The sequence below is a fragment of the Colias philodice genome, chromosome 12 (assembly GCF_061535455.1).
Source record: "Colias philodice isolate Cphi_HAF_F1 chromosome 12, ilColPhil1 Martin Lab GWU primary, whole genome shotgun sequence".
NCBI classification, from domain to species: Eukaryota; Metazoa; Arthropoda; class Insecta; order Lepidoptera; family Pieridae; genus Colias; species Colias philodice.
The window spans coordinates 5,687,914-5,706,200 of NC_143097.1; the positions used below are offsets into that span (position 1 = coordinate 5,687,914).

Genomic DNA, 18,287 nt, shown 5'->3' on the forward strand with positions numbered 1-18,287 from the left:
ACATATTATTACCATAATTGAAACATGAAATTTAGCGGTTTGCGAATTGCGCGTTTGTGGAAATTCATACAGGGTTTTAGTAGCCTTTATTAGATGGTGGCTCGTGGCATTTTGCCTGGAATCTGTATTGATTGGCATTTGCTACACATCAGCATAATCAGTTTAATATTTATATTTAGTGAATATTATCTTTTTTAGATTGAATCTTTTTTGTTATTTAATTATTTCATAACTTAGACTGTAAGATTATTTGATAGATCATAACCAGTATTGTATCGCATGTTTCTTATTTTATAGGACTAACAACGTCCCATACTTCAACGTTGTTTTTACACAGATTGATAAAATGGTAAGTTTATTGTATAATTTTAATGTTAAATACTTTGTTAAAAAGGAATGCTCTTATAATGGAATGCCATTTTACAAATGCTCGTAATATAATTTTGGGAATGTTCAAAATATTGAAGTGATTTGTCGAAATGTTTAAAGCTGCACATAACACATTGTCATATTATTTTCATTATATTAATTAGTGAATGAAAATTCATTCGGGCAATCACCGTTAAGATTGCCAATTTAGGCGGAAATCGAAACTGTTAGCCCTTATAGCGATGAAAAAGCAATCCATTATACAAGGCACTTATCCTGGAGGATTGAGATAGGTACCTATTACTTAATAAAATAAATCTCTTTTACTGTAATACGTGCAATATCAAAGGTTACTTAACAAGAAGGAAAAATAGAGCCTTTGAATATTCAAATGTAGGTAGTGTGTAAAGTTAAATAACGATAATAAACTACAAACGAAGCCTTCGGGCGTATACATATATACATGTTTACATATAATATAACTAACTTTATGCCAACTATAAAGTGCTCTATTTATTTTATCAATTGCGTAACGGAATAACTGAAAAACAATTTAACGTTATGACAAACTAGATTTCCGCCCGCGGCTTCGCCCGCATTTTCAAAGGAAAACACGCATAGTTCCCGTTCCCGTGGGATTTCCGGGATAAAACCTATCCTATGTGTTAATCCAAGTTACCCTCTATATGTGTGCTAAATTTCATTGTAATCGGTTCAGTAGTTATTACGTGAAAGAGTAACAAACATCCATACAAACTTTCGCCTTTATAATAGTATTCAGATTAAGCTCACAATGACAAAAACAATATAACTTATATCAATAAGGTACAATGTGTTCAGATTCAGCTATTAAAATTTATCGAACATATCTTGAATAGAACTTGGTGTTGCGTTTTCGCGCTTATAAACGTAGGTATAACTACCTTTAAATAATTATTACTGGCACCAAATTTGTATAACAATTTATCCGTTGTTAGATTCTGTGATTATATAGCTCGTTGTATTGTTTTTCCTTATCGAAACAATAATACTGTTCCTACTCACGATACTTATAGCCATTAATAAATGCCATAAAAAGCCGTTAATGAGTTAAATACCTTTAAGATTAGGTACATATTCACTTAACACGTTTATATAGAAAGACGGAAATGTTGGGCTGTCTATCCTTTCAGCTACAGAGACAATGGCTTGAGTATTCCTATTCTATAATAGAATTTCCATGATAATGAAGAAAATATTATAAAACTTACACAGTCTTATAAGATAACTTCTGAGGTTAACTTAGATGTAGAGTCTCACTTCTATAAACTTTTCGGCTTTATAAATAATTCTATCAGAGAACTATAATAATAGATTATGTAGCTCAGTAAAGTTGGTGTAGCCTTTATCTAAGACAGTTTTTACGACGACGAAGCTTTGTAAGATAGCTATAAAAACAAAATAATGTAAAAACGACTGCGCACCGAGACCGTGAACGGTGTTTCTTCCAAACCATTTCCCCAACCCAAATACATATTCATTTGAACAGTATGGTTTTACATTTACAAAATATAAAGATTACAATAAATTAATACCCTCAAAATGTCTAAATACAAAATACAATTTAATGTCTGTTTAATACAACAAACATCTATAAATATTATAATAATGTGGTATGAACAGTAATTATTGAGAGAAATATTTTAATTACAATACATAATTGACACATTGTAGTACTTAGTCAAGTAAGAACTTCAAGTGTTAAAAGTTCAATAACATAATAATATTAAAAAACTTATAAAGTGCAGAATTTGGTAGAATTGAAGTAAACACATTACTACAGGTTTCGGAAGATGTGAAGCAATGTGTCGAGATCTGGATATCGGAGGGTTGGTGCGGTGTGGCCGAAGAGGATGGTTACGATGAACACGGGAATGCGGGTAATTACATGCATAATATGATGAGAATATTTATCCTAATTTTAACTGAACGACTCGAAACTGCGATGAAGTAATAATTTTGAAGCCTTGAAGGTTGTTTTCAATAATTAATATAAGCATTTCAAATATAAAAAATAACACAAAATCAACTGTTTGTTTTCATAAGGACCTGTATTATATTATATAAAAATAAATTCACTTTGACAATATATTTTGACTGTAAAATTTAAACCAATCTGCCTATCTACGAACGGTCTAGGGGCGGTGATTTATCGCTTGCACAGCCACAATACAGACAGTTCCAATAAATTGCAGTGAATTGGTGTGAACTAGTCCTCGTCCATTTTAGTATGCAGCGTGGTGTCAGCGAAGACGTTGCCGTTCGAGGTGCTGGCGGCGGTGCGCGAGCTGTGCGCGGCGGCCGCGCCCGCGCCCCCCTCACACGCGCCGCACGCCGCGCACGAACCGCCGCCGCAGCTTCTCGAAGCTTACCAGTGAGTAGCTGTTGATGTGCTTTTGTTTTTCAGAATAGAAATAAAGAGAAAGGTGTAGTGACGCTTTGTGAACATTATTTTGAGCGCGATTGTAGTTCTTGTCATTTGTAGAAGTACGAAAATTTGAAGATAACTTAATTTTTTGGAAATATGAATATTGGAATTATTTATATACCTATCATTTAAAAAAATTCTATGTAAGTGTATAATTGTTACTTCATTACAATTGCAAAAAAAACAAAAACGTATGTAACTGATTAGTAATAAAAAACACGTAATGCTTATAAGAAAGAAAGGAAAAAGGGGAATATGAAAAAAGTCAGAAATTTTATTTACAAACGCATTTATTGATTTTATACAGTGGCTTTATGTACACATTTTTAATTTTGTTGTATCACGTTTGCTCTATATGCTTCAAAAGTACTGAACTGACCAGATGTATTTAACGGAACAATAAAGAGTTCAATCTCTTTACTTCTTGATGAATTGAGTGTAAGCGAATGGTCCGGACGAGATAAAAGGAGATGAGACAAAGGCTGCGGTGGCGGGGTAGCTGGAGTAGGCAGGGTAGCTAGAGTAGGTGGACACGAGAGGAGAGTAGGCGGCCGGGGCGATGTAGGAGGTGGACGCGGTGACCAGGGGAGCGGAGCGCTTCTTGATCAAGTGAGCGGTGGAGTAGACGGGCGCGGAGTGCACGATCGGCGCGCCGTAGCTGTAGGTGGGGAGCGGAGCGGTGTGGTAGGCGAGCGGGGCGGAGTAGGTGGTCGCCAGGGGAGCGCCGAAGCTGGAGTAGCCCACAGGCGCGCTGATGAAGCCGGGAGAGCGCTTCTTGATGAGGTGCGTGTAGCCGTAGTTGGAGTACGCCACGGGGGAGGAGTACGTCACTGCAGGGGAGGAGAACGCCACGGGAGGGGAGTACACGAAGGGCGCTTGGTTGATGTAGCCGCCGGCCGTTCTGTAAGTAGACACTGCTGGAGCTACTATAGTGTATGGGTCAGGTGACGCGACGGCCACGGCCAGGAAGGCAAAAGCAGCTACGAGCTTGAACATCTTGGTATGTATTGTTGTTCGGTTTGGGAGCAACTGATGCCTACATAGACTCAGTCTACGTATTTATACAGTATATTTTTTAAGGGCGTATCGCTTCACAAACCGGCTGAGAGGCTGACCAGGAAGTTGATATTTACGAGAACAAGGTTATACGAAAACTTAGATTGACTCGTTTAAATTTCATGCTTGCTGTAAATAAAACCACTAATTAAATGTCAACACAGCATTCAGTGCTAACGTCCTTTTTAATGTGCGGTGCAGATGCTTAAAATATAGGTAATCTATTTAACAAAGAGCAAATTTGCGGTTGCCAGCTACAAGTGACATTTAACAACGGCCAAGCGATTTTTTATTATTTTCAAAGGACACTATAGCAAACAAAAAACGGTTAAGTGTGAATAGGTACCTAGTTGATTTACTGTGTCTAAAGTCAAAGCCCTCGTGTTATTTTAGAACGTAGAAAGAACATCTTAATATATATAAATCTCGTGTCACAATGTTTGTCCTCAATGGACTCCTAAACCACTAAACCGATTATAATAAAATTCGCACACCATGTGCAGTTCGATCCAACTTGAGAGATAGGATAGTTTAGACATGTAGGTACCACCGGCGAAGCCGGGGCGGACCGTTTAGTGCGTATATAAGAACAACAATACAAAATCTTAGTAAACAATTTTAGAAAGATATATAAATCAACAACATATGTTTGTTTCTTTATTATTATGTGATAAAGTAATAAAATAAGAGATAAAGAGTATTTTCTGAGCTAGTTTATATTTCTTTTGGTGTTTCCGAGACCAAATTCGTTAAAAATGTATGCCTACAAGTAGTTCTTTTTTTTCATTATTAATTAGGGTTTCTATTAGTATAACACAAAAAAGGTATATTTTATAAAGTTCAAATATAACACAGCGTCAAGTTACACTTTACAGCGTATATAATGTTTTTTTTCGTAAATATCCGTTAGCGTATTTAATCTAAATAAAAAAATATGAACATTTAAAACTTTCCTTGATTATATTAAAAAAATAACCTTTACATTTTTAATCGCTCGTTACTTTTAACACGAAACGTTTAACGTAGTTATGATAAATAAATGTACTTATATAGCAGCAGTAATTCATATTCTACGGCATATGCTAGTACTTTCCTTCCCTTCGTAAATAATCTATCATAATACTTACCCAAGCACTTACCTTATAATTATTTATTTGTGTTAATGTCATTTGTTTAAAAAATAAGGCATATAATGCAAAACTTAATTTTGTTCTAAAAGAGGACATCGACATCGTTTAACAGAAAAATAATAATACATTATGTTATCTACATACAATATACCGACTTTTAATTGGAATTCTCTCAATAATAGTTATCAATGGATTGGCGATAGATATTTTTTCAATTAGCTTGCTAAAACTAGTCCGACACTAATTATTATGATAAATTTAACTAGTTTCGGCAGTTATATAGGCGGCCGCAGCCTTATTGTTATATGTCTTGTAGCCTGTATGTATTTTTATCAACCCGCATTGCAGCGCACATGCCACTTTCCTGTATATGTCCGTCCAGCCGATGCAATCGTGTTGATTTAAATGCGAATATTATGTTTTTCAATTTTATAACACCCTAGAATTAAGTTTAGTTTTGTAAGTAATACAAATTTATGACACTAAGTTTTATTAAAACACTTTTTTTTATCTAAATTTAATAATAGTTGTCTCTTACGTTGACTTATTACTTTTTACTAATATGTACATTATAATATAATTTCTGCATACTTTCATACCTATAATAGCCAAATCCAATGGGAATAAGAACTTCATTAATTCAGAGATCTTTATATTGTTCTGTAACTTGACATGAACATTAATAATTGATTAGGCTTCTCATGATTCATTCATCCACGTTTCTCCCACGTGCAAAATAAAGCCTCCAACTGTTACACTAATGCTGATATTATACTTACACTTAAAAGTCAAGGTCTTTCGTTAAAAGCGTTATTGTACACATGTGTGACAAAGTTATTACGTGCTGTCAGATGGTTCGAACCGCTGATCGATCGATGGCTGGCCGTCACTAAAACTATGGCGCTGCAAAGAGTCCGGGCAGCTGTGGAACTTGGTGAGTATACCACACACCAACTCATGTTCAATGGTACTACAGCTGATTACATTTTTTCACACTGTTAAATTATTATTTATCTATTAGTAAGTTACATAACTACAATTCGTTAACGAAACACACTGAAGAAGATATCAATAAGAACATGTTGCAATTTTCTTATAATTAATAATTAATTAACAGAAGAGCTTTAAGGATCTTTCATCAATTTTAATAAGTCCACCGAAATAAAGTCAAAATTATGGTAAACGTTCAGTAAAAACAGATGCGAAAACAGGAAAAAAGCAAGAACATTTGAAGAAAATTACGGCGAGGATAACGAACAAAAAGAAGTGTTTTCCGAAATGAAAGGGCATACCTAATTGTTGTGGGGGCAAAAGGGGAAAGTTCACACCCCGCGATAGGGCACCCATTTAGATAAGCATCGGATTCTAAACGGTGGCGTAACACGAAAGCTTTTATTACTGGGACAAATAAAAGATTGCCGTGAAATGTTCTAATGATATCTTTGATACAAATTATCTACGAATTTAAATAATTGCGTAGGTAGAATTGGTATCGTTAAAGTTTTTGCTCAAATATTCAACAAAGAAATACTAACCACACAGAAAAGTCAGAAAAATAAAGTCAGTCCATATAACCTTATTTTATTTCGCTGGTTAACAAGATATTTTTTGTAATAAAATGATTACGGACTTGACAATATTCTAGTGTACGAGTGTACGCCTAATATTTTGTTATGATTGCTAGATCGGGCAGTAGAAGGAGAACACATCGTGAAACATAGCACATCTTCAGTCGATACGGTGGCTTGGTAAGTAACGAGTACCTACCTACAAACAATTTATTTGTCACATAACTACATAATCATATTTGTTTGTAATAATTTTAGCTAGGTACAACTTTTATTTCTGCCTTTTTTGTTACCAAAATAGGTACATGATTAATAATGAAAAAAGACGAGTGCTATTGAAACAAGTATCTGTTCAAGTTGTCAGAAGGTAGGTTCTGTGTTTTAATCATTTTTTTGCGAAAGCTTGTTTGGAAGGTATTTGCATGCTCCAGTTTGAGATGCCTACACCTCCACCGGTTTTAAATTTACACGATTTATGTCTTAGTGAAGGACATATATGTTTTTTTGTGTTAAGATTTTAAATTAACACATGATATTTACGTAGAAATTATTGTGAATGGTTATTTATTATTTTGTATCCTTTACTGTTTAAAACAGTACAGTTTAGCTTTATTTAATTATGCAACGGTTGTGTAGATATATTAGATATAGATATGTAATATAACATACTATTTGTAAAACGAGTATATTTCTCTAACAAATTTAAAACGTAATTTCAGGCAGCCACTGAACCCTACATTATATTGAACGGGTGCAGGTGTGCGCCCCTAATAACTTATATACCATCAGGCACTTTTATATCTTCAATAACCCATTGTGATGTTCGGTGTTATTTTATGACTCCTTGAATTAAATTCTCATTTTATATCTTCATAATATTATAATTATATCAATATCCTTTTGTATGTATTTTACTATCTATTATTCTTTTAAAGAACAATCAACCTAACGTATTTTATCAAACACCACTGCAAAGCTTTCACTTTTTTTTCATAATATCATTATTACATTGACACAGGCATGAAATTAAGCTGCGAAACCGCAAAAAGACAATCGAAATTAAAAAATGTAATGTAAATTCGTTTTATTTAATCACTGCTGAAAAACGTAGTCGTTGTGAATTTAAATATAAAGCTTATTTGTAAGCACTCTCGGTATTCGATATTTTCATTGGATTTTAAATTTCTTGAAAAAAATACGAATTCCATATTTTTTTTACAATTCGTATTATCTGAAGACTGTTGTTATCAAATCAATGAATTTGAATAGCGCGATTGTAAAATTTTAGAAAAGGTTCTTACATTTAATATGATTAAAAAAAATACACAATTATATTTTTGAATTGAATATTCAAAAAAGCTAACATACGTTAATATTTGCAGTCTGTACCATATGAGGCTTGTATGGCGAGCAATAGGCGGAGCTGAAGAGGGAACCTTGGGAGGGAGTGTGAGACTGTTAGAAGCGGCTTGTGCGACGGCCCTGCACTACGCTGACTTAGTGCATGGAGCCCTAGCTGATCAGGGATATTATGAAAACCATGGTATGTACATATTTTATATTGGGTGATGGGTCTTTAGAATATTTTGCTTTTACTTGTAAAATTATAGGAGAGTCTTTCTTGTTTATAAATTGAATAATATTAAATGAAATAATGCGAATATTTTATAATACTCTTCATGTTCTTTGTGTCTTCCTCTTTACTGACTTTACTATAATTTTGTGCACTTCGTGGTGTCGTAATGAATGAAGAAATATGAAATAAAGTACAGATTATACCTATTTATGGCGACATAGGTCATATTAGGTTTGGTTTCATACTATCATAGAGTAAAAACTAACATAGAGTAAAAACATGCTTGATTTCAATATTCTTATAATATATGTAGTAGTAGGTATTCACGATACAAATACATATCATAAGATATTTTCATAGTGTACTTGTGAAATTATTATTTATGTAACATTCGAAATCCTAAAGTGTTTACAATGTGGTCAGTCAACTAACTGTATACTCAACAAATATGAATATTTGCTAGACAAACAGTAAATATTAAATTCATGCCTCTATCAAATATTATACCGTATAAATGGCGTTTTACTAAGTTAGTACACTTCGTTTAACTTGATGTGAAAATTTCAGCGCTACGTAATACGTATAATTTTGCCTCAGAGCACTAACGACTCAAGCTCTCGAGCCTCTGACATATTTACGCTCATTTTACCCACTTACCTGACGCGTGTTTCAACAAGCCCTTTAAGTGCTTGTCTCCAGTGGCCATAGCACATCGCTGAGATTACACTCCGCTTACGTCTCGCTTGTTAATTCAACGAAATGATAACTACCAGCCAAGACATACTGACAGAGTAAAACCATTTGCGAAAGGAAAAAGATGAGAGTCAGAAATCTCGCCCGGGAAAAATATGAGTCTATAGAAAGCTAAAATAAAGCTCCTTTTAAAAAAGCCTAAGAAGAATGCGAAATTTGACCACTTACAATTGACCGAAATTATACTCAGATACAATAAGTAAGAGATCGTATTGTAAATAGAGTTTTTTGTTTGTTCAATTGGTTCAAACACATCCCAGTGACAATTAACTGTAAACTTATTCGTTCAATCAGATGAGATAAATATCTACTTAATACATAAGTTTTATTATAATTGAGAAAATAAAATATATCGGACTCCATTCAACTCTATTTTCGGTGTCACAAAATGAATACAGTGTTTTTCTTATCGATAAAAATGTAGGTACTAAAGTCTAAATAAAAATACAATACAATTCAAACCTTTGTCGTAAAATAGGTCGTAATTTTTCTTCTTCACAGTTCACGTACCAAATGAAAATACCTTCATTTTCATTACACATATTGTCGTCGTAAACTGATCATAGCGAAATTCGATTCCACCACGTATTGAGTAAAATTTATTGTTCATAAACTTTATAACCGAGAGTTTTATTTTGTCCATTTTATGCAGTGAAGTATAAATTCATACAAACTTTCAGGACAAAATAAAACAACAGAAGAGATATGCACGATCGTGAATAACTTGGAGTACGTGCGGCGCTCGCTCTCCGAGTACGACGATGAACACATGTAAGTATGAATTAATCTCTGAACCGTGACGATGCTGTTGTATGTTAAGATGAGTGATCTGAAGCACAACCTCAATAATCCTGTATTTTTTTGAACGCGGTTTCTTATATAATTTAATTCCTCTTGTCTAATGATTTTTTTTTTTTCAATGAAAAGCGATAATCACAACGTTGTCATGTGCGATGTAAATCGTTCTAATTGTTTTGATGTCGCGAAGCACGGTGCATTATTGTTAGTATGAGCCTAATTTAGATTGATTGAGGTTCGCAAATAATTTATTTAAAGATAACAATACATTATAGATTAGATGAAGCAGATTCTAGTTTTTCATGATTATCATTAACTTATTGTAATAATTTCGTTTTCAAATGACATATTTCTATTAGAGTAAGCCAATGTCAATGTTCCATTTTTATCTTTTAATCTAACCAACCGATAAATAAATGTATGACAAAAAGCAATTTAATTAATAAATAGATAACATACCATTATGATTGAGATACAAAACTACTGAGAGTTTTGAATGAAATTGATACAAAAATATAAGAAAACTTTAAATTTGTTTAATAATCTAGGATTTCTACAATTTAAAACATAATACAATTATTGTTTTGTGACTTCCTGGTTTAGGAAATCGGTTTAAAAACAATCGAGCTACAAAATATCTCGTCATGAAGCTTCTCTTGCACATTCATATTTCTAGTTAACAATTATTATCTAGATGCTACAAAGGAAACTCAACAACCCATTCACCTCATACTTTCAGCACGTGTGGTAATACGTCATTCATAGAGTTTCATAGAATGAATATGTTTACGGATTCATTGATAATATTATTATCTACGTGAGAATATTTACTCCTTCATATCTTTACGATACACACGTTTATCGTCATTTCCTATTTACTGTTATTACTAGATTTACTAGTAGAAAATAAGTTAGTGCGTACCTAATATATTGCGATAAGATGATATTATCTCTCTAATCCGTATTGATAATCACTAATAATTAATGTTATATGATATCGACATCCTTTTGTATATTTTCTTATAATAATTATTAATGAACGTTATTACACTATAAATATCGAGATCCATTCATTAATTTTAATAGACTAACGGACATAAATGAGCGTTTCGCTTTTTGTGGCCTTATAGAAAATGAAAAAAAAAATGTACTTTAGATATTAGATATATTAAGATTATAAATTGCAATAGTTGATGTATGAATAAGATATATATATTATATCATTATAACATGACGAATGTCCGCGCTACGCCACTAAAATATCAAAGATGCCTAAAATATCAAAGATTTTGTTTAGGACAAAGCTAGTCGTCCGCTAAACGGATGAATAAAATAAATTAGTCGTCCGATTACCGGATGAATAAAATAATTTAATCGTCCGATAACATCTATTTATCTATATAGTTAGGTTATCGGGGTTTCTTTAGAGAACTGCCGCACGTATTATAGGTTTTTTGTGGGGGGAGGAGGGGGGAGGAGGGCACACGTTGGTATTTGATTTTTTTTTTGCGCGTCGACGGAGCCCCGCTTCGCGGGGCTCCTATTTCTGTGTAGTTTTTTTTTTTAAGAAACCTAACCTAACCTAACGGCTAACCTAACCTAAACTTGATTATTTTTTTGCGCGTCGACGGAGCCCCGCTTCGCGGGGCTCCTATTTCTGTGTAGTTTTTTTTTTTAAGAAACCTAACCTAACCTAACCTAACCTAAACTTGATTTTTTTTTGCGCGTCGACGGAGCCCCGCTTCGCGGGGCTCCTATTTCTGTGTAGTTTTTTTTTTAAGAAACCTAACCTAACCTAACCTAAGGCACCCGTTACACGCTCAATCCAGATCACGATCCAAGTCAGTTGACGGATTGACGAATCTTTATGTGGATCGTTGCGACATTAGATGGTCAATCCAGATCATATCAGTCCACTGTTCGACATTGTCAAATGCACACGCATTCACAACCACTAAATGGATCTGAATAGGAACAAAGCTTGTGCAATGTGCAGCAATAATTATTAGTCCATTGAAATGTTTTTCAGGCCTAATCTTGCGTTTTTAGAGGACGCAATTTTATTTTTTTTATATGTAGGGGGGTCAGTGTTAAGCTAAAACCAAGTTTGTGGGGTCGCCACCCTTGTCCCACGACCGCCATCTTGAAAATAGCGGTTGAAATGGTTTTTACCACTACATGTCTGTGGTTTTTACGATATATCTCTTAAACTATTTATCCGATAAAAAAAAATTTTTCACATTATTTGTTGCAAATTAAATTCTCTACAACTTTGGTCCAGTAAGTTTTTGTTGTAGAATTATAAATAAAAAAGTTATAAGTGAAAATGTTCATTAATTAGAGTTATTTATATTTTTCATTTTTATTTAAAATATAAATAAATAAAATAAAATTTTTATTTTAATCTTAATAATGGCCGGAATATCGTTTTTATTGTCGTCCGACTCCGTATTATTATAGTACTCTTTGTCCGACTCCATCGCGCTCTGAACGCAGACTGACGTAATTTGACAGCATGTTACATTACACGATCAATCTGGATCTCGATCAAAGGATCGAGATCGTTGATTTCAAAAAATCTAGATATTTTCTGATCAGATTTTACGATCCGTCAATCAAATACATTACACAGTCAATCTGGATTGAGATCAATGATCATGATCAAGGATCACATTCTAGATTGAGCGTGTAACGGGTGCCTAACGGCTAACCTAACCTAAACTTGATTATTTTTTTGCGCGTCGACGGAGCCCCGCTTCGCGGGGCTCCTATTTCTGTTTAGTTTTTTTTTTAAGAAACCTAACCTAACCTAACCTAACGGCTAACCTAACCTAAACTTGATTATTTTTTTGCGCGTCGACGGAGCCCCGCTTCGCGGGGCTCCTATTTCTGTGTAGTTTTTTTTAAGAAACCTAACCTAACCTAAAGGCTAACCTAACCTAAACCTAACCTTACGAATTAAGGGCGAATATCTCGGCCATTTTTGATTTTAGAGAAAAGTTGTTCCTATAAAACATGCTTATATTAGCGTAATCTTTACGATAAAATAATAATAAATAGGTGTTATAATGGCACCAACTCCATCAAAAATTTTCTAAGTCCTGCGCCCCCTTTGCTTTAGTCCAACCCAACTAGCTTTTCTGTTAAAAGGTTATCTATTAATCCGAATAATCGGACGATTAAATTATTTTATTCATCCGGTAATCGGACGATTAAATTATTTTATTCATCCGGTAATCGGACGACTAATTTATTTTATTCATCCGTTTAGCGGACGACTAGACACTTCGTTTTGTTTAAACCTCGGGGCGTTACTATGCTTTTGAATTAAAAGCATCTTAGACTTGTACATACTGTATGTACATTGTACATAATATACGAGTGTGCTAACACTTTAGCTGTTCTACCAAGTTTAAGTTAATTACATCAAGTTATGAATTTAGCGATTAAGTTTTAGTCGAGATTTTCGTAGCGTACACTCTATGAAAGTTTGCGATGTGGCATAATTAAAACAACAGTCCTTCTCAAAGTAATTTCTACAACCTTCGTAAATCGTAATGAATTATAGAAACGAATACAAGAGTGAATTGAAAGACCAGCATGACGAGAACAGTTATACCAAAAATAAAATGATGATGGTTCAAACTTATTTTAATACATAGGATATCCTAAGACTCTACGTGCCTGCGTAGGGCGTACGTGTACGTACAACATGAGTTTAATGATAATGGCTGGCCCGTGGCATAGGAACGTAAAGCATTTAATACAAAGCTCCATATTCATGGTAAACATTTGTTAAGAAAATTGAATCAACGTGTTGCTGAGTTTCTGACAACACTGCGCGTTGCTGAGTTAATAACGCATGTTGATAAGTTATCGCCAGAAGAGCGATGTAAACAAAATTTCCAACAACATTCTCTCCTATCATCAGCAATATTAATAGATTTTTGGTCAATGATTATGAGGAACTTTGACTTCTTCAGTGTTATCCTTACTAACATTAAAAATGCGAAATTGTGCTTGTTTTATTTGGTTTAAGGATGCTAGAGAGTGTCATTCGTACTATACATTATACTTTTAACATCATCAAACATCTCGTCTATAAGCACACTAGGACGAAATAAAAAGCTAGATTTTGCGTTTTATTGGTAATAGTGCCAACGACGAGAACTCTCGTCAGCTAGTCCGCGGGGCGCTCGGCACGCTCGAGTGTCGCTCGATGCGCGCGGCCGTGCCGCTCGCGGTGCGCGCGCGCCCGCCGCTGCGCAAGGCGGTGTTCCACCTCGCATGGTCGCCCGACTCGCTGCCCACACAACAGGTGAGATAGGGAATTTAGGAAAACGGCGATAGATAAAGGATATATGATAAGAATGCGACGAGGTATAAATACATACCAATAAAAGAAGACAACATTATTTTATTATTTAAAATTTAAATCACCCTTTTTGATAATTTAATATAAGAATGAGATATAAGTAAAGGACAAAGGTGAAGCATACGATCTAGTCCTAGATAAGTAAGTACATAGTAAAAAAAAAAAACAAAAACAAAATTATTTTTAAGCACTTTTTTTACTAACAATAAATTTTAATCTAATATCACAATAACAAAAACTAAAATCCATAATTTTTATATCAGTAAAATCTTATCTTATTGCATATCATGTTTAATCAGCACGTTTCACAGATTTATCAATTCATAGATTTTTATTATTGGTATGACACCTATTTAATAAAAATACCAACAATTTACAATCTAAGTATTAACAATTAACTGATAAAATATATATCGCCCGTTATTCATGAGTTTCGAAGAATAAATACATGTGTGTTGCATAATCTGATCATGATTAAATGCATATTCGATATTAAAAAAAAATTGTCTTCATTTGATAATAATCGTTCTATAGATAGAAACAAAATTTATTAACTAACAGTTTTCTTAGCCTTGATTCTTTTTCTGAAAATATAATAATCCAATTACATAAAACTTATATTTTACGGACTACATTCTGCTTACAGTTCACAATTTCGAAGCTTAAAATATTATAAAGGTCAAAGGAGTTTTATGAAGTCTAAAGGCTCGCTCTATGAGAGGCTTTATCTGACATCGCTATTACTTTACGAACTAATTTTGTTATGACAGTGCAGCACTTTGTTCTACTTTAGACTTTGTTCAGCTTCACACAGATGTATTGCATTCAATACGTGCCTTTTAAACACAATTAGAATTTATCTGCCCTATTCTCGTAGTTCTGAAGCGGTAATTTAACTTTTTCCAAAGTTGTCACAATTTTTAATGAGTTTTCAAAATTCTTTATTTATGGGAGAAGCCACAGAATAATACAATTTTATTCGGTATACTCTATACAATATGAGATTGTACAATTTTCTATTTTCAATGTAGAATTCAATTAAAGTTTTGTTCTAAAATGTAGGCGATTACGCCACTCCTGGAATTCTTGGATCAACATTTATCTTCTCTGAATACATGGCTGTTGCCGCGAGCTTTTACAAGATCATTAGCGGCCTGTTGGAACGCTGTGTTGAAGGAAGTGTCAAACCAAGCGGACTCTGGCGGTGCTGAAAAGCCAAGAGTCTATCATCACAGACTTAAAGAAGCGCTTGATCTTTTGGCCGAATTCTTCCACGCTGAAGGAAAAGGTAAACTAATTCTAAATTAAGGTCAGCTAAGTCTAATCTGTATGCGAAATAATTGCGATGTTTAACGGAAAGTTGGCCAACTTCCAACTACAACTACAAATAAGGGTGAATCCGAAGTGTCGAGTCACGAATAGAATTTCATTATACTCGACACAACATCACACAACATTACTTGATCACACATATACGAAGTGCATATACATACTTTAAGTAACAACCAGAAAATTGTGCATTGCTAAGTTGTCATTCAAATTAATAAAGATATTATAATATTGTATAAATTAGCTGAGCGAGTTAACATGACTATAATTTGTGATTATGTTAGTGGCAGACATATTAGATTATAATATAAGTGACAAATAAACGCCTTTAACCGTAAATAATCAATAGCATATCTGTTCATTCCACTAGGACTTCCAATGTCAGAAGTGCACAACTCGGAATGGAAGCGTCTAGAACAACGGATGCAATACCACCAGGCTCCGACTGAGGAACTGCTAGAGCTGTGGCTGGAGGACCGACTGGCGGAGCAAGCTCGCACTCCCATGCCTTCTCCATATGGGTCTATTTTAATACGGTAATATATATTTTGTATTATTACTTGGTTGCATTGGAAAAATAAGCCTTCTATTGTGTTTTAAAGTTTTAAAACTATTTATTTATATAAACTTTAATGGCGAGACAGGAGTTTATTTCTGAACAAAATTTCCTCAAAAAGATTAAGTTTTGAATTACTTATATGAGCTTTGAGCAACAAATATAAAACATAGTATGCACTGAAACACATAAAAATATTTGGTTTGAATGGGTTGGACAATTTTCACACAATACGCCATTTTTTGCATCAAAGGGATCCAAATTTAATAAATTTTAATACCGAACAATGGAGCTTACAATCCGCCGGATTATACGAGGAGCGCTCAGCGCAGACAAATAGCAATTGACGTTAAAGTTAAAAGCTTTTAGTGGAATCACGAACGACGTTTAACAAGTATAGCAATAAAAACAAACAAGATCATTTTCCTTTGTACAATGTTGACTTCAGAGACTTCTTTGAATATTTTTAAAGAACCGTTTTCTATCAGTATATCTGTTACTGGAGATGTGGGTGATTTCAATGTCATTTTTTAATACTAGTATAAATCATTGTGATATAATAATAATACATAACACAAGGGCATAATGAGGGTTATATTCATTTATCTGTTACCTATTTAGTTTCTATACCTTTACAGACACTTGACCACAGTCCAACCTTTTTTTTTATAGTGGGGATATCTTCCAAAGATACCCACGGCCCCCAGGGAAGGAGCCGTGGGTTATGTCGGATTCTTACCGACTAAAACCCCACTGTGTTACATCGAGCCGCTTTAATGATGGGGCCGCGGGTATTGGTTAGAATACTTCCGCGACCACCACCGTCCAACCTGATGGAAAGCGTTGACGCGGTCTACGGTGGTTAATTATGTCTACCTAAAAAATGCCTACGTATCACCTATCTCAATTTGCTTTAATCAATACAAACATTCGTAACCTCTCCCCTTGTTTCAGCGTATACTTCAACCACGATTCACTCTGCGTGGAGATACTCTCCGCGCGCGATGTGATCCCGCTCGACCCGAACGGGCTGAGCGACCCGTTCGTGGTCATCGAACTATTGCCCAAGCGGCTCTTCCCCAAAACACATGAACAGACCACTAATGTGCAAAAGGTGAGTTTCTTAGTCGTGGAGAGTAGCGTAATATTATAAAGTAAATGTTTTGTAGGAGTGAAATCGCAATTAGCAGCGCAGTATATACATCTGTAGTTGTGTGCTAGAACATTTTAATTATGCTCACTGACTAAAATTTTCATGATAGACATTTAGATAACCAGGAAAACTTTCATAGTTTTCAATCTACTTCAAAAACGGAGAAATTTTTTTTACCAAATACTTAGCTGAAAGCATAAATTCCCTAATTAAAACACACTTGATACGTTGTGAATAAAATATAAATACATTACAAACTAAACTATAAGACCTGTGACGCATAAAATGTTCTGTAAAAAAAATGCAGGATATAAAATAAAGAATGAAGCAAAAACACCTCTACCTCTATAATAAAGTTATTCATGAAATGAATATTAATGGCAATAGTGCCACAAGAAATAAATGAAACTTCTCTTTAGGAATAAACATTTATTTCAATTTACATTGATAGCCTCATTTTGGTTCTATTTCGGTCTCTTTTGTTTTTCTCCATAATCTGAATTTATTTTTATAACAATTATATGGAATAACTTTTGTAAAAGAAAATATTGTTTGCTCTTTGAATGAAGTTTGAATTAAAATCAATCGTACCTTTTGTGTTTATTTTTACTTTGCATAAATAGCCTTGTCGTAAGAAAAGCTCTTAGTTCTCTAAGGTCCATCTAGGTACGACAGGAACTGAATTTCAATACTGAAACTACATTATACATTCCAATAAGCTATTGAGTTGACGAGTGCTTTCTTTATAATATGGTACTTATCGATATCTATTTAAAACTTCTTCATTCATTTATTTGATTGGCTCTTTTTTCTTAATTAACTAAGTATTTAGTAGACAATAACATATTCGATACACCTAGACGACATCACGACACCTGCTTTTCGAAATTATTATTATAGAAGAATTTATAGATAAAGTACCTACCTAATGCAGTCAGAATAATAAAAAGTAAAAAAAAAACTAAAACCCAACTACGACAAAAAACGACGCTGAAAAAGTATAAAACAAGATTTTCAGAATTCCACTATGTAGAGATAAATTTTCATGTTTGGAAAGGCGTAGTCACACGTTACATATATCTACCGTAGCACTTTGACAACGTGTGACTACGCCTTTCCAAACATGAAAATTTATCTCTACATAGTGGAATTCTGAA

General features: G+C 33.9%; 2 protein-coding genes and 1 long non-coding RNA gene across 3 annotated transcripts in view; 1 reads left to right on the forward strand and 2 right to left on the reverse strand.

Annotated features, from left to right (window-relative positions):
* Window positions 1–18,287, reverse strand: part of LOC149483991 (uncharacterized) — a 418,879-nt gene that overhangs the window by 315,899 nt on the left and 84,693 nt on the right. The gene's annotated exons all lie outside the window — the stretch shown is intronic.
* The window catches only part of unc-13-4A (BAI1 associated protein 3), a 66,936-nt gene that overhangs the window by 42,140 nt on the left and 6,509 nt on the right, over window positions 1–18,287 (forward strand). Inside the window, exons 12-22 of the mRNA XM_089701630.1 lie at window positions 298–349; window positions 2,192–2,288; window positions 2,638–2,782; window positions 5,874–5,956; window positions 6,707–6,770; window positions 7,973–8,133; window positions 9,600–9,690; window positions 13,873–14,035; window positions 15,155–15,380; window positions 15,792–15,957; window positions 16,932–17,091. Of these exons, the coding sequence (XP_089557756.1) occupies window positions 298–349; window positions 2,192–2,288; window positions 2,638–2,782; window positions 5,874–5,956; window positions 6,707–6,770; window positions 7,973–8,133; window positions 9,600–9,690; window positions 13,873–14,035; window positions 15,155–15,380; window positions 15,792–15,957; window positions 16,932–17,091 (1,408 nt within the window). The remainder of the gene's footprint in view (window positions 1–297; window positions 350–2,191; window positions 2,289–2,637; window positions 2,783–5,873; window positions 5,957–6,706; window positions 6,771–7,972; window positions 8,134–9,599; window positions 9,691–13,872; window positions 14,036–15,154; window positions 15,381–15,791; window positions 15,958–16,931; window positions 17,092–18,287) is intronic.
* LOC149484026 (uncharacterized) lies at window positions 3,107–3,884 on the reverse strand. Its single transcript, XM_089701606.1, has one exon. The coding sequence runs from the start codon at window positions 3,830–3,832 to the stop codon at window positions 3,254–3,256; it is 579 nt and encodes a 192-aa protein (XP_089557732.1). The 5' UTR covers window positions 3,833–3,884; the 3' UTR covers window positions 3,107–3,253.